General features: G+C 39.5%; 1 protein-coding gene across 2 annotated transcripts in view; it reads right to left on the bottom strand.

Moving 5' to 3' along the window:
* Window positions 1–6,112: 6,112 nt before the first annotated feature.
* The window catches only part of PAX3 (paired box 3), a 101,531-nt gene continuing 90,005 nt past the window's right edge, over window positions 6,113–17,638 (bottom strand). For both annotated transcript variants that reach the window (XM_068968094.1, XM_068968093.1), the window contains exons 8-9: window positions 6,642–6,888; window positions 6,113–6,147 (exon numbers count right to left, since the gene is read on the bottom strand). In XM_068968094.1, coding sequence (XP_068824195.1) covers window positions 6,113–6,147; window positions 6,642–6,888 — 282 coding nt within the window. The remainder of the gene's footprint in view (window positions 6,148–6,641; window positions 6,889–17,638) is intronic.

Consider the following 17,638-nt stretch of genomic DNA (forward strand, 5'->3'; position numbering starts at 1 on the left):
ACTGGGTTCTACTGACCCCAGTATCTGACTGCAACACGATTGAAAGAAGCTGGGGCTCTTTCAGCCAAGAAGAGAGATGGGAACCACCATTTAGGTCATCAAACAATAAACCACCTCCTGCCCTGGATCATGAGGTTAAAAGTCCCCAGACTTGTGCCTGCAAAAATTCACTCACTCTTTCTCCCCTGACAAATACACGTTCCTATAAAATCTAAACCCAAAAGAATGAGAAATGCTTCTCCTCCCAAAACCCTGATATCCCCAATAACTGCTCCTCACTGCCATCATACACTGTTAAGTGTTAATCTTGCAATGAGATAGCCCTCTGTGTATAAACATGTATTAGAGACCACTGTCTCTGACTGACCTTTACTGTACTTCCTTTGCATGTTAGAAACATACCTGTTTTACCATGACAAAAATTGCCCTGATAGATGAGCCATCATCAGTAAGAATTTTTTGGAGCAGAGGGTCAGCTTATTATTTTCTTGTTTGTGACTTCAGTCTCATTATTTTGGGAACTCTCAGTGATAAGAGAGAATCATTTAAAAACCATGACCATATATGGCAAAGAAAAAAAGAAACTATGAATATGTCTTCTCAATAAGTTATATTCACATAAAAGAGCTATTTTTTGACTTCTCTATTCATAGTCATTAAAAATAATTCCTCATTATTTTAGCAACTTGGCTAGGTTATTGTGGAAGTTAAAAGTCCAGGAGCACATTTTATAATCTACATATTATGACCAAGGTGATTAACTAATAAAATCAATAGCTAAGATTTATTCATTGCCCACCATCTGCCAGGCATATTCAAGATACCATTTAACCCTCTATAGAGTCCAGTAAAGAAATCATCACCATTTTTTGTTCTTTAGAGTAATTTAAATTAGTTTAGAGAAATTAGATGACTTATTAGCAGCACAAATTTTTTAATTGCCAATGGAGAATTTAAAACCTAGGTCTAGCATTCTTAAAATCTATAGCATTAGGCTACACTGCCTTCAGAAAACTACTTTTAGAGCAGTATGTCATTCTTAAAGACGTGAGGATGCAAAGGTATGGGAGAATGGTTTTCTCAGAAGATTGTCCCCTATACTTTGTAACCCTGTCAAGTCTAGGAGCTTGGGGTCCATTTTCTATGTATCTCTGAAATCTCTAGGCAGAGATGTCATCTCTTCTCCGGTGTGCAGTGGATCCCATTTCAGTTCTCATCCCCAGCACCAAAAGACAGCTTTCCAAAATGACCTTTCCAACAATGTATGTCTGATTGTATTTCCCCCTGCTTTAAAACACTACCAGGTGTAAGACAGCTATTTTACAGGGAACTTGCACAGGGAGCTCGTGCTCGGTGCTCTGTGATGACCTAGGAGAGGGAGGTTCAGGAGGGAGGGGAGATAAATATACATATGGCGATTTACTTCATTGTACAGCGGAAACTAACACCCTGCAAAGCAATTATACCTCAATTAAAAAAAAATCCGAGTCTAGCAGTCTCATAGGTACTAAGGAGGAAGCTCTTAAGAGTGCAGGCCCCTTCAGGGCCCTGCAAGACTTAGCCTCTTCCATCCTCTCCAGCAGACTTTCCTAACGGGCGATGCTGCAAATCCCCCTAAAAGAACCAGTCCAGTCTCCCGTCCACTCAGTCCCCGTGCGTGAGCCACAAAGCACAGCTGAACAAAGTCATCCTGCCCTCTCCTGGGTGCTCAAGGTTGCTCCACATCCTGTCTGTGTCCCATGACAGGTCCCTCACTGCTCCGCGAAGCTGTTTTAAATGTCTGCCTCCTCCCACTGTGCTCAGCTTCAGGAAACACAGACGCAGCGGAGGTGAACTCCTGCATCTTCGTGGTCTCCTCATCCACCCACCAATATGTCTACATTCTTCCTTACTTTCCGTACTTAAGTAGAAAATGTTTTAAGAGCTACTCTTCGTCCTGAATAAAGCCTGTCCCTAACTGATTCCATTCCTACTATAATTCACACACCCTTGAGGGGGAGATCCTCCTTCAGAAGATCACGTTGGGATAGTTTGAGACACTCTTCATTCATTTATTTATTCAACAGGCAGGCACTGAGTACTCATTTGGGGACACACGTGGGACTAGGTACTTGGGTACCTATCAGGAATACCAAGGAGTGGGTCTATGAAAAAGATAGAACTAGCTTATATCACTGGCATTTGGCAAGAACCCTAAATCGAGTTCTTTATTCCTATCTTCTCGTATATCATCTAACACTGACTGAAGGTCCATGAGTGCTTGCCCAAGGCCAAGGCTTGTCCAAGACCTCTGGATCTCCTTGTGTAAATATTGCCACTTGTCATTTGTTGATGTCTGATGCCAGCTCTCCTTACTCCCAGGTGACGCTAGTGGTAAAGGCCTTGCTTACCAATGCAGAAGGCCCAAGAAATGCACGTTATATCTCTGGGTCAGAAAGTTCCCCTGGAGGAGGGCATGGAAACCCTCTCCAATATTCCTGCCTGGGGAATCCCATGGGCAGAGGAACCTGGTGGGCTACAGCCTATAGGGTCACAAAGAATCTGACACAACTGAAGCGACTTCATGTTTCTTACTCATAAATGATTAGACACCAAAAAACCAGATTATCAGAATGATTGAGGCCCAAATCTTCACCGCCAAAATGGATTTCCTTCCAAAGAGATCTCGGTTCTGGTTCCATAGAGCAATTATGTACTTTGAGGAGTGATTCATCCATGGCATGTCCACACAAAGGGCATTAATTAATCCATCCTGCCCCCATTTAAGTCTCTTTCTAAATTCACAACCAGTGACCTGGTCAATTACACTGGTTCTGTATGCCAACACTAATGAAGATCCCTTCTAACAAAGGATGTTCTCCAAATATCTAAGTGTGTGTGAACATGCATTTCAAACTGGGCTAATTAAAAGCCTAAAGCAATATGTTTGTTTCCATCACAAGAGCAAAATGTGTCAGTTTCTAGGAAAATTGCTGTCAAGGAATGACTCAGCAGTTAATATTCATATTCCACTGTTTAATAATTTTAAGCTCTAAATTTCAGTTTTTACATTTAAGGTTTTTAGATCAAAGTGTATAACTACACGGACAAAGGGGAAGCGCTTCACACAAAGCCAAGTTTGTACTCAGTTGAATGCTGAGAGTTCAAAGTCCTGAGGGCTGCCTGTCCCAGAGGGTGAGAGTAGGGACCCCAACTAGGGTTAGGACTGGGGGAAATCAGAGCCCCGATACCCTGGAGATGGATTAGATGCCAAAAGAAGTCAGGGGAAAATGATCTATAGAGACTTTCAACATAAGAAATACAAGCAGAGTAACAGATCTCAGAGACATGTAGAAATAAGAGAAGGGCATAAAGAAGTATCAAAAAGAGGTATGAGCCACATATGGCAAGTTCTGAGATCAGGAAGGAAGGGAAAGTGATATGTAAGATCAGTTTGTATTGAGTAATCCCACGGCCTGGTAGCATTTCTCTCGTGTGTTGGGAGTGAATGATTTTTCCTTTAAGTACTTTGTTTTCAACTTGAGTTTGGCGTTAGGATAGGTTGACATAATGAAGTGAGTACTGCAAGCAGGATTTGCAGAGATATAGTAACAAACAGTTCCACCACCAGTTTGAATGGAAGTCAAAGTCTGCTTCTGCTGTTTCTGATGGTGTGTGACCTCACCCAAACTGATGTACAATTCTGGACCTCAGTCCGTTTATCTATAAATTGGGGCTTATAATGGCCATCTCACAGGATTTTGTGAAGATTAAGCTAGATTACAGGAGTAGGCATCCAGTAAGGATTACCTTCCTCTCCTTGTATTATTTTTGGAATAAAGAATTGTCAGAAAAAGGGGAAACATATTGACTTGGAAGGATGAGTGTCTGTGCTTAAAAGACCTTAAGGTATTTAAAGAATTTGGACATTTTATCTACAGTACTGTGAGTCCTTGGAGTTTTTAACAACGAGCTCAGATGATTTGTTCTCAGGTGGCACTAGTGGTAAAGAACCTGCCTGTCAATGCAGCAGGTATAAGAGGCATGGGTTCGATCCCTGGGTCAGAAAGATTCCCTGGAGAAGGAAATGGCGACCCACTCCAGTATGCCTGCCTGGAGAATCCCATGGACAGTGGAGCCCACTACTGTCCATGGGATTCTCCAGGCAGGCATACTGGAGAAGGTTGCCATTTCCTTCTCCAGGGAATCCTCCAGACCATGGACTTTTAAGATCCAGGCCTCATGGTGGGAGGTGAATGGTAGACTAGCAAGCGAAGCTTCTCTGTATTATAGCCACTCCCCATGGCTCACAAGACTGTCTAAGTTCCACCTCCTGTCAGATCAGTGATGGCATTGGATTCTCATAGGAGCATGGATGGACCCAACTGTGAACTGAGCATGCAAGGGATCTAGGTATGTGCTCCTCAAGAGAATCATCCCAAAACCATGCCCTCTGCCTACCTGGCCCGTGGAAAAATTGTCTTCCATGAAATCAATCCCTGGTGCCAAAAAGGGTGGGGACTGCTGGTTTAATCTAAAAGGAATTAGATTAGAAGTGAAGCATAAGCTTTGATGATTCTACATTTCCACATTGTTATTAATACTGCATTCACCAGTTCCCCCCAAAAAAATCAATGTTCGGCAAGTTTTTCATAACTGTTTATTCATTATAAATAGTAAATATTTACTGCACTTTTTTACAGGAAAGACATTTTTACAACACATTGTTGTTGGTTGAGGCTGCAACATGAAGATAGCTCTTCTCTCGATCCATCACCCCCTAAGACCAACGTAGGAACTAAACTCAGTACTATGTCTAGTCTCACTAACGCACTACATCATAGTTCTTAACTCTAAAAGGAATGTATTTGTGCCTACCTCATTCATGGTTCCAAGAATAGAAAGAAATAAATAACACTGCCTTCCACCATCCTGTTCCTCTGAACATCTCAAAAAACAAATTTATTGACATTCTAAAATGTCACCACACAAACATATGTAAACCTCAGTTCCTATCACCTTTCCATATTGGATATTATTGTATAATTTAAAAGTATATGAGAGCCAACATGGACATCAGTATTGCTGCCCTGCCTTTCATAGAAAAGAGAAGAATGTAAACGTAGTCATTTAACAAGGATTATTCTCGAACATGTTCTCTCATCAAAAGGGGCAAGCCGGGTGTTGGTTGTCCAGCAAATGGCAAACGTCACTGCATTCTACCACAATGAATCATGGGCTGCGAAAAATAAAGCACCTGCAAAAATAGAATTCTGCTTCTGTTTCTAGGGCCCTGGACTTTGCCAAAGCAACCGTGAGGTACACAGTATTGCACTCTGATAAGCAGCTATGGGAATGCACACCACTTCTTCACCCCACCCCCCACCCCCACCCAAGGTTGGCTTCCGAATGAAAATAAACTGGGCAAATGTCACACACCTCTTCCACACTGAGAAAGAAAACAAGCTTTCCTCCTGGATTTCCCCACCCTCCCATCCTGTTAGCAAGACGTGTCCACCCAGGACGTATATTGACAACCGAATTACAGATGAGGGTAAGATAACAAATAATTTATTGGGGACGTCCTTTACATCTAGTCTAACTTCCTAAAAACTGTGGCACTTATTCTTATATCCATTTCCAGTGTGTCAAAGACTCCTCCGTTCCTGCTTCATGGAGCGAGCAGTTTTAAAGTTGTCGAAGTGTCAGCATCGGACGTCAAACTTGTTCTACTTTCTTCTCCGACTATATTTTCAGAATGTTCTGCTTACCCAAACCAGTTAAAATAAATCACACACACACACACACACACACACAAATGGAATGTTTTAGCTCCTTGATCATCTGCACTAGAGTTGGGATATTTGATGTGTAGCCATGTTAAATCATTGCCTTAAAATGTTGCATTTGTCTTTTATTGTTCCGGATCTTCCTTTTCTCCACTGCTTTTGTTCGACACGTTCAAAAGAATTTGAAACCAACTACTGGAGAAAGAAAATCAATCATTCTCCTTTGTCTCCTGTCGAGACTGCCCCCCCAAGAGGGTAATTTTTTTTTTTCTGAGAAGATTCTTCATGTCTAGGCTGTGGAGACCGGAAACAGGGCCAGTTTACGCTCCAAGTGGACAGTTCACTTATGCGATATCTGGCTTGAGATAATGAAAGGCACCTGTAAGGAAACACACGCAGCTTTTCAGGTCAGGCTGGGACAATTCACAGCAAGGGGTAAAATCAGCTACAGGCTGACAATGTCATATTTAATACCGGGGTATCAAAGGATCGAGACTAATATTTTTATTCCTGAGACAAGTTTGACAGAACTCTGTGTCCTGGGGATTATACCCCATATGATCCTTGAGCTGACCTCATTAAGAACATGTGTTTCTAATGCCAGGGGTTATTTCGTTTGGGCCAACACTTGTGTTTTACCTAGTGGCAATCAGCTTTCACGTCTCAGCAATTAATAACCGCAAGAGGTTGTTGACATCAGTTAAGAAAATAATTATACAAGGAAGCCCTTGCTGGAACAACCAGCTGGCTTTGCCACAAAATTGATACCGGGATGGAAGGCTTAATCATGTTGGCAGCTCCCCTTTCTCCAGGAAGAGTTAAAGTGTTTCACTCTTCCAGGAATAATCACTCCCTAGAAAGTCCAAGGCTTACTTTGTCCATACTGCCCATATTGATAGCCCGTGACAGGGTCCATACTGTAGCCCGTGGTGCTATAGGTGGGTGGACAATAAGACTGAGAAGTCGGCAGACTGTCCAAGCTCTTCATATGATCTAGTCTCTGACTGCAGCTGGCCGACACCGTGGTGGTAGGTTCCAGGCCCCCAGTGAGAGGCGAGAGTGCGTAGTCAGTCTGGGGTTGATGGGGTACCCCGCCGTGGTTGGTCAGAAGTCCCATTACCTAAAATAAACAGGCAGATGGGGAAGAAGTGAGAATGCAGGAAGGACCAGACCCTAGCCTGTAGCTGAAGGGATAACTGGAAAAGGCCAAGTTTGATTTCTTTGGAAATCTGCTGTGAGAGGGCCGTCCCGAAGTGGGTAACCTCAATTCAAAGTGGCAGAGCTATTACATCATGTCCAGTGATAACATCGGACTGCAGTTTCAAAAGTAGGAGAGAGGGTGGAAGAGAGCGGACACCATGCCCCTAGTGATAAGATCAGGCTGGAAATTCAAGGAAGGAGGGACACAGGGACAGAAGGATGGAAGAAGGGAGAAATTGTAACTGTTCATTTTGAATAATGTTTAACCATGTTATAACTGGGAGTGTCACGTGTCATTTTAAACAGGCATTTGCTTTTATTGTTTTTAAGTGACATGAATCTAAATCAAATTCTTTTTGTGTATTTTGAGATCTTTGTCTTTTTTCATAGCGTTCCCTCTCAAGAAAATTACTTTCCTTATGTTGGCCATCCTTCAGTAGTTAGAAATAAAGTACTCCTCTGACATTCCCTTGTGTTTTCCCCATCCTTCTTACTGTGCAATTAACACTTGGTCGCCTACTTTGAATTGTGAGTGTTCTGAGAGGAGTGAACTACTGATTCTTATATTCTCAGCCCCTAACAGTTCTTAACACTTATCAGGCAGATGATTCTTCAAATAACTTCCTCCATTTACCTAATCCTTTCATTTCTTCTCCAAACTAACATTTTCATAAGAAGTGTCCAAAAAAAAAAAAGCCTGAAATGCAAACATATTATAAGAAGTCCGTTTGGCTTTTTAAATAACCCTGGAGAGCAAGCGAACTTTTAAAAAAACAAAACTGTAATAACAGAACAACTTTCTGATTAGCACGGTGACGAGTTTCACAAACTCAGGCTTGCTGACCCTTACAACACACTGTGATGGAAGCAAGTGGATAATTAATTTTGCAGCTGGAAAACTGCCACCCAAGAACAGAAGTGATTTTTCTCAACTTCGTACAAGTCGGTGGCAGGGCTCAAAAAGCAATCGCAGAAGAAACAGACTGCTGGGTAAAGAGCTTCACCTGCTCACAAAGTATTTCAATGCAGGGGCCCACCACGGCACAATACTTCCATCCTAGTCCCTCTGTATTTTAGGAAGTCTGAAGCATATGGAGATGAAAACGACAAATAAAAGCACGACAAGAGGGCAGTAATGGAACTCAACCTTGACTAGAGGCCTCTGTTACCCACTAAGGTAATTCAGGCCACAGAATCCTGGATGGAGGTGCAGGAGGGAGGGGTGAATCTTGCATTCCAGAAAGCTTCCTAAATTAGATTCCAAAACCAGTGAGGCCACAATCCCCTTTGGGAAGGGTTTGCATAATCCTCATAGCTAAACGAAATCTTCTTGAAACAAAGCTTTAAACTGATCCATCTTCAATTAGCCCCAAAAGACCAAAAAAAGGGAGGGAAGGGGTAAGAAAACAAAAGAGAATCTGTTCACCACCTTCTATGGATCACGCTTTCCTCCTCCAGTCCTCCTCAGCTCCCCCTTCTCCACACACCCAAGTCTCTGTGCTCCATTTCCTTGCCTCCCTTCACTTGAGTTCTCGTGTAAGATGTGTGAGCCGATGGGCAGGGGGGCCAGTGTAGGGCAAGCAACACAGTGGTTCCCAAATTTTAAAAGACATTCCAAGGGATCTAAATTTTCTTGAGCTTGAAAATTTTCAAAATCTCTAAAATTATATTCAAAAAAATAATTACGTGTTTCAGAGCACAGTTCTGTTTTCTTGGGGATTAAGGAAAATGAGAGTCACAAAGTAAAGGAAGAATCAATAGGATTCCCAGCTCTAGGAGGATGAAAGTCACCAGAACTTGGGCTCTCATATAATACTATCTACAGTAAGTTGATTACTTCATTTTCTCATTTAAAAAAACCTAAACATAATGCAAAAGGCATTTATTTCCTGAATGTTCTTCCACCTATACAAGGGTTTTTTTGGGGGGTTGTTTTTTTTTTTCCCCTCTCTTTGAGTTCATATAGGTGATTTTATGATATGTTGGGAAATTTTGTAAAGGTCAGTTGATATACTAATTTATTAAATATTTTCTTTTAGCCCAAATTACTAATGTCTATTAGAAGAAAAAAGTCTTTAAAACAGAAGTTGCTCAGTACCAAACACAATCCTTTCAAATCAGGAGTACCTCCTTGTATGCCAGCCTAATGGACAAGAGTGGATAAGGAAAATAAAAATATTAAAAATGTACCATTTGGGGGAACCCTCCTACACTGTTGATGGGGATGTAAATTGGTACAGCCACTATGGAAAACAGTATGGAGATTCCTTAAAAACAAAAGCAATCCCACTCCTGGACATATATCCAGAGAAAACCATAGTTCAAGAAGATACATGCACCCCAGTGTTCATTGCAGCACTATTTACAATAGCCAAGATATGAAAGCAACCTAAATGTGCATGGACAGATGAACAGCTAAAGAAAATGTGGTACATATATACAAAGGAATATTACTCAACTGTTAAAAAGAATGAAATAATGCCATTTGCAGCAACATGGATAGACCTGGAGATTATCATACTAAGTGAAGTAAGTCAGAGAAAGACAAGTATCAGATGATATGAAGAATCTTAAAAAATGATACAGTGAACTTATTTACAAGATAAAAATAGACTTACAGACTTAGAGAATGAATTTACAGCTACTAGAAGGGAAGTGTGGGCAGGGAGGGATAGACTGAAAGTTTGAGATTGATATATACACACTGCTATATTTAAAATATATAACCAACACAGACCCGCCATAGAGATCAATACACTGTAATAACCTAAATAGGAAAAGAATAAATATAGCTATAGGTATACCTGAATAATTTTGCTATACATCTGAAACTAACACAACATTGTTAATCAACTACACTCCAATAAAAAATAAAAAATAAAATTTTAAGAATGATATTTTTAATGAAAGGGGATTTTAACACAGGGCACAAATATTTTACTGTGTAAATAATCTGTGCTAAGCTTTTTGCAAAAAGCACTTAGGAAAAGCAACTTTGTAACTATATCAAATCAGAGAAGAAAAATATACAGTGTTACTGGATAAAAAAGAAATATATTTTTAATAGTGTTCTTCATGAAGCTACTACTTGAAATTCTGTTAATGGTATATCACTTTAAGGAAGAAATGGTACACTCTATGTACCATTACAGGTGAAGAGTAAGAGCAGAATTTTATTCAAAACGTGCCCACTCTCCCATGAGCTATATGTACATTTTTGTGATAAGCTTTTTAATCCTCTGCCATGTATCTTTTGTTTACAAAACTTTGAAGGCAGTAATAACTTTGTCCGTGGGGAAAAATACATGAAGACCCTAAAAGAGAAGAAATGAGTCCTTCCGAGAAGCAAAATTCAACTTATGCTGTTTTTGTAGCAACTTATTGGAGTTGCTGAATTAGAAAATACCTTAGGACAGGAAGACCTTGAAACATTATCTACTGATGGATGGAGAAGATACGATATTATCTCCAAGGCCATATTCTAGGGCAAAGGAAAGAGAGTTCCTTAAAGGTGCCAGGGCACAGTATCCTGAAGACATCCTGGGTCCTGATCCAATCAGGAGGAGTGACTGCTGTGTGAATGGAACAAGAAGGATGCTTGTTAGGTCCTCCTGTCGCTATTACCAATGTCACACACCGGAAACTAGTGACAGCTCCTATCTCAGCAGCTGCCCTTAGCTCAGCAGCCCAATATTTCCAGAGGCTAATGTGAGGAAATAAAGAGGACCAGAGACCCATTATCCCTTTGACTTCCCTGAGCAAGCCCAAGAGACAGATAGTCTCCCATGAGTTTTTCTTTCCATTGAGATAGTCACACATTGTAACCATAACTTCTTTCTCAGGAATTGTATAAAGATGGAGAAAGAAGCACTAATACGACCCTACATTTGCTCTGAAATGGAAGCTAATGAATGATGATAACTAACACAATTAATTTCAATGTGTCATGCTGAGAAAATGTGAGATGTATATACATCATTTTACTAACTTCTTATTTAAAAATCAAAAAGGAAATCTGTGTTAGGAAAGAAAAATAACTATATCAATACAAAATGTATTACTTTCCCCTAACATAGTTTAAAACCTCAATTCTCTGTGGAAGGGTCCTATTACACTTTTATGTACGTTTCTTTGAAAGCAATTGTACTATTCCATGTGGTTCAAGGGAAGCTATGGAAATTTCTTTTTGCTGCACAAAGTTGGGAAACGAACTTCTTAGAACTCCCCCAATATGGTCACAGAATGTCTTCCAGTCATATTTTAAAGAATATTGTCAGGATCTTTTTCATAAATGTTTTTCCTATAGCAAATTGTAATTCAAAGCCTAAAATAAAATCTTCACTGGTTGCAAAGTGGGGTTTTTTCCTCATAAGCTATCAGTAAGGTATTTCTACTACAGGCCATTTTTGCCTGATTTTATTTTTTAATTTGAGATAGAAGAAACACAATCGCCTGGTTTTCACAAATAATTTCAAAGAAAAAAAAATACTCAGGGCTACTCAGTTCTGTCAACTGAACACCAGTCATATTCTTATTAAATGTCAGATAAGTCTAGGAACAGCAATGAACAAGAAAATTATTCCTTTTCTAAAGATATCTGTCTGTCTCCTTGGGAAGGGAGATAGGAGGAGGATTTTTTTTTAACTTTTAGTTGAGTACAACTCTAAGGTGAAGCATATAAAAAAAAATCTATTAAATATATTGGTAAATATTTCCCAGATGTCATTTCTAAATTGTTTTATGGACAACCTTTAAAAATCAATTCAAACCTTAGAATCATCAACTGGGACTTCTGCCGGTTCCTTAGTCATTCCCATTATTAGAAGCTTTTTTGAAGATCCTTTTAAACTCATTCTCAAGTTTCAGAATTCCAAATAGGTTGTTTATATCTTGATTGGAAGATTATATGGTTCAGGAAAAACTAACTTTACAATTGCTTCATGCCGTATTTCTTGAATTAATTTTCCTATTGTAAGATTAAATATAAAAGATTAAAAAAAAAAAAACTGTGAGCCAAATTAAGATTTACATTTAAAACAATGTGTCTGGAAAATATTTGTCTTGGCTTACGTGTTATGATTTTGCCATCAGTTAAAAGTGCTTAGAGCTTATCAGAAATCTAAAATGATTTAGCATATTATGGTGTACGTCTAGGCACTTCTTTTTTCCTTACCAGGAATCCTGGTTCATGTCTTTATTTTCTTTTTTGCTCTTAAGTAATCAGATGTTCTTCTAACTTAACATTTACTAATACACATTTAGTTGCATTTTGGAAAACCACTGTGAGTTACAGCTTTGTATGATACAGAGGTTTTATTTTAATAGCTTCTACACTTTTCTTAAAAATCTAATGATTTTAAACTTTTAAAATCTGGATATAATTTATTTCCAGAACCAAACAAAAATTCCAAATGCTTATGCAAGTGTATTTTTCAATACGGGTGCTACTGAAGTTATCTGATAGTTAAATTTCAGCAACTGTATCTTTAAGGCATTACCTAAACCTAAACTTGAACAGTGGAGACTTTTCTGAAAATGTTGTCTTCAGATTCAAATGCCTTAGGAATTATCCTGCAGTTGATTAGCATCTAAATAATTAGATTTTTTTTGCCCTCTCTGTTTGAAAGCTGTAAGAAGGAAGTTGCCTTAAGGCAGGAGTTTCTCTTAAGGTAAGGATGATGACCTTCTCACCCACCCAGAGTTAGGGAAGGGCATGGCTGACCTCTGCCTAACCAGAAAGAAAACTAGTACATGTAAAATATCCAGCCAAATACCTACTTATTCTGTTGGCCAAAAAGTTTGTTTGGGTTGTTCTGTACATTTAAAAACCCAAACAGAAAAACTCGAATGAAATTTTTAGCCAACTCAAATTTTTCTTTAATGTTAATCCTTAGCTAACATTTTTAAGTAGCTCTGTTTCATGCATGATGAAAAAGTAAGAGTGCCAGACAAGTGTGGTTCATATGGTACATACATTTCCAAGATTTATTTGAAAAAAGCACTGTAAGTACTGTATAAGCTAAACTTTTAAGTGTTACATGTGCTTTAATCTCCAAGTCTGTGATCAGTTACAGAATGATTTTTACTTTATCAGTTCTTTGCAATATCTCTTTCTCAATAGACCTAAACTGTCAAATGGATAGCAACAGAGACTTCTTTAGACACTGATGACTATAAATCTAGGCAGAAAATTCAGAGAAGGCAATGGCACCCCACTCCAATACTCTTGCCTGGAAAATCCCATGGATGGAATCAGCCTCGTGGGCTGCAGTCCATGGGGTCGCTGAGGGTCAGACACGACTGAGCGACTTCACTTTTGCTTTTCACTTTCATGCATTGGAGAAGGAAATAGCAACCCACTCCAGTGTTCTTGCCTGGAGAATCCCAGAGACGGGGGAGCCTGGTTGGCTGCCGTCTATGGGGTCGCACAGAGTCGGACATGACTGAAGCGACCTGGCAGCAGCAGCAGGCAGAAAATTAACATAGCAACGGCTTGCAAGAGACATATATACATATACACATACATATAGAGTGTATTTCTAGACAATGATGGACAATCATATCGTGTCCATCTATTATCAATAAAATAAAGCCCATTAAGAAAAAGCTCATTTCACCTAAATGAACACTTATGGTTAATACAATTGCTATTTGACTATGTTAGACCCACCATGGGCTGTAATAAAATTCTCATATGTTTTAATTCATTTACGCATGCCTGCATTTAATATGCTTTGTGACCATGTCTACAATTAATATGATTTATGAGAAAAGAACATGTGTGATATTGGGGGGGGGCAGGGGATAGCATACATATTTTTTCTTCTATGAACGAAAAATACAGCAAAACGGCTCAAGGAAAATTGTGGGCCGTTAGCATATTAAGATGGACTGACAGAGCCCTGAGTAAACTTGAGGGAGTTAATGATATCCTCTTATCTGACCCTGACACATTTGCAGCATGTAATTTACAGAAGCTCTGTCCAGGGAATCTTGACAAATGCTCCTAACGATGTCAGGGCAATGTTCCATTCTAATGTAAAACACATGTGGGTCAGATACCCTCATTCATCACTTAGCACAGAGAGTCTCCAACTCTTTCTGGGAGGAATGACATTACCTGCTGTTAACTCTTCTCCTTTCAGGAAATTTCTCACCACCACAGTAGCCCTCTGAAGAGTAAGTACTCAAACCTATCACTGTTTCAAAAACTTGTCTAAAAAACATGACTGTGGAAAATCAAGCATATATCTTGGTTTAATTTCATGACTACTTCTGGACACGTTTGCTAAATATTAATTGACCTTTTGAGACCTAAGAAACCAAATATAGACAGGGAAAAGCTCTACACCTGGGCATTCCACAGTCCTTCAATGAAATGGTGTTTAAAATTCTAATTGCCTATAAACTATGCCTTCATTCAAGGACATGCAGGGCTGATTCACCCTAATAACCATTCATAAAACGCACACCTTACTGAATTCTAACTGCCCAGTTCTGTTTGAGATTCTCGTACAACCTTACAATAACCTAGCATCCACATTACCTTTTAGAAAGAAGGGCCTCAACACTGCCCCCTCTGAAGCAGAAGGATGCTCGGTTATACTACATCTCCAATCCTCCCACAAACTTGAAAGGCAGACATTCCATTTTCTACTAAGGGAGGAAAAAGTTGCCCAGCTCAACAACGAAATTTCTTCTTTCTTCCAGACCATGTGTGATGTAGACAAATATTTTTGTGGTTGCCCAAAGCCCATGTCATAAGACTCCATCTACTAAATGCCTAAAGACTACAGAAACGGACCTTCCGATTTGGCCTCAGGACAGAGAAAAGAGCCAAGTGAAAAGACCAAGTGATACTGATTTAACAAGTAGCTATCAGGGAAACTATTCCTATTAACCATGGGAAATGGTTAACAGATCACAGCCTCACAAAAGTCTGAGAATGAACTTATCCTTCAAGAAGAGTTTTCTGGCCTGTTTCACAGGTTTTGGTGTTAAGGCAGAATAAACTTTCATTTAAAATGCTTGGAAACTTGTAACAACTGTATACATATGGGACAACATCTGAGAATGCAGTCTTCTAAGAATCAGAAGCTACTATTCCAGTAAGTTAAAATCCTACCTACTTTAATCCCCCCACCTTCACAATGCCAGAGACACTGGACCAATAAAGACATGGTGATGCTTTTTCACCTCTAAACTTATTTGTGTCCTTGATTATAATAGGCAGGGGCTCTGTCTCCTATTGCCCAGGCAACCTGAAGTAGCTGGCAAGATTCAGAGCCCATGTACATAGATAGTTCTTTTATCTACAGAAATGAACTCTGCTCCTACAGATCTTGACAAAATAGAATCTTTGTAATTTAGTGATAAAAAGAGTACTCCCCAGTCAGTTAACTCAGAATTACTTAAGATTGTCCTTTGCTTTCTAAAACCTTTCTATTGTACCTGTTGTTTTAGCTAACTTTCTCCTTTATTGGTGAGAGAGAAGTATAATTCATCAGATTCTCCTGCCTTTGAGGTTATCTAGTATCACAGAAGCAGAACCACTGATTTTTTAAAAATGAGTTCATGTCACTATTGCTTGCTTACTAAGTCACTTCAGTCGTGTCCAACTCTTTGCAACCCTATGGACTGTAGCCCACCAGGCTCCTCTGTTCATGGGAGTCTCAAGGCAAGAATACTGGAGTGGATTGCCATTTCCTTCTCCAGGGATTCTTCCCCCCCAGGGATTGAACCTGCATCTCTTGGGTCTCCTACATTTGCAGGCAGGTTCTTTACCACTAGCGCCACCTGGGAATGTCCGTATTACATTTCAATAAATCAAAACAAGAAAAAGAATAGGAAACAATAAGACAACCCTGTCCCATCCCTACTCTTAGCCCCATGCAACGAAGGATGGTTGCCTCTTGTTTTCATTATAGTGCATGCTGTCACTGAGTCATGTCCAGCTCTTTGAGACCCCATGGACTATAGCCTGCCAGGCTCCTCTGTCCATGGAATTCCTGACAAGAATACTGGAGTGGGCTGCCACTTCATCCTCCAGGGGATCTTCCCAACCCGGGGATCGAATCCACGTCTCCTGTGTCTCTTGCATTGGCAGGCAGATTCTTTACCACTGAGCCACCTGGGAAGCCACAGGTGATCTGAATTACTCAAACAAAACTAATTTTTGTACAATGCATGTTGGGGCAGTATCAGATCCCAGGTATATTAATTACAATGACTGCAATCTGAATGGACACCACTATGAGTCCTTGGGCCTTTAAAATGTCTAAGTAGAAAAACTGAAAATACCCCAGTCACCAAGAAACTGCTTTTCCTTTGATGGTATTCAGCTTCCACATTTGCCTTCTTCAATAGAAACAAACAAAAGCATGTTTTTTTTGTCAGAGGCCCACATGATTTTTTTTAAGTAAACAATAATGAAAGCTCTATTGCAACAAACAGTATTATCTCTTTACCAAAATGCATTTAGTTCTTTTAAGTACTATGTTTCTCAGCATAGCTCTATAGGGTGATTCTTTTTCAATACCTTCCAAGTTTAACAAGAAAATGGAACAGAACATGAGACAGTTTAAGGAGGAGCTTGCCCCAAGACACACAACTTATAACTGGCTGTCAAGTATTGCAATCTAGTGCTTTTGACTTTGGCGTTCCTGCTTAGATCAATGAGTTACAACCCACATGGCCATCAATTCACTAAACAGGAATTCTCTGTTTTTAATCATTTTCATACCTATCGATATTATTAAGCAGTTTATAGCTTCTTTTCTAAAATTACCCCTTTTCCCCCTAAGGTCACCTACAGAGGATGACAATGTATTCAAGCAGAAGATAATATCAGACATTAACAGAAGAAACATTCACTAGTGAAAAATATAAAGAACAATTCTAGAAATGGACAAATCATGAGTTGGGTCTCTACTCTCCACTGCTTTCATTCAGCACTTCCTAGAAAATGTTCCTCAAAATTTAGTGGTCTGATACTCAACAAAAGGGATCCATAGTCAAATTAGAGAATGCCAAGTTAAACATGTTTTTATACTGCAAGATTTGTCAGAGCCTTTAGTAGGCTAATATGCACTGGGACTCTGAAAGATAAAGGGATATAATCTGAAATATTTACCAGATTTTTGATTCAAAATCTTTTTTCCTCAAACCACCATTCCACAGAGCCCACTTTGGGAACAAGCCTTTATTATGAGACACTGTTTGGTTTCTAGGCATTCAAAGATGATTACAACCTAGTATCATGCCTCTAGAAGCTCATGGTCCGAGGGGGGATGGATATATTATAATACAGTGTGGTATGTGTTTTAACAAGGTATAAACACACTACTGTGGCATCAACAGAGACTAAAGGAATTCTGCCTAGAAGCATCACAAAAGGGATGACATTGAACTTGAAATTTTCCCGTGGAATTGTACATAGAGAGGGTCATTTCTTTTGAGGATTTTTACATTTCATCTTAGCCAAAAGGCCGAGAAGTGATACAGAGTGTTTCTTTAATCTGTAAATATCTAATTAGACTTTTTAATGCAAGCAGGGCAAAATGAGACGTCAGTATTTCATGGGGGGAAAAAAAGACGGTTATTTCTTTAAATAATACCTGCAGTCCCCTCACAGCTAAGAAATACTCCCTACAGAGTAGGAACAACCCTTT

This window comes from Capricornis sumatraensis, chromosome 3 (assembly GCF_032405125.1).
Source record: "Capricornis sumatraensis isolate serow.1 chromosome 3, serow.2, whole genome shotgun sequence".
Taxonomy (NCBI): Eukaryota; Metazoa; Chordata; class Mammalia; order Artiodactyla; family Bovidae; genus Capricornis; species Capricornis sumatraensis.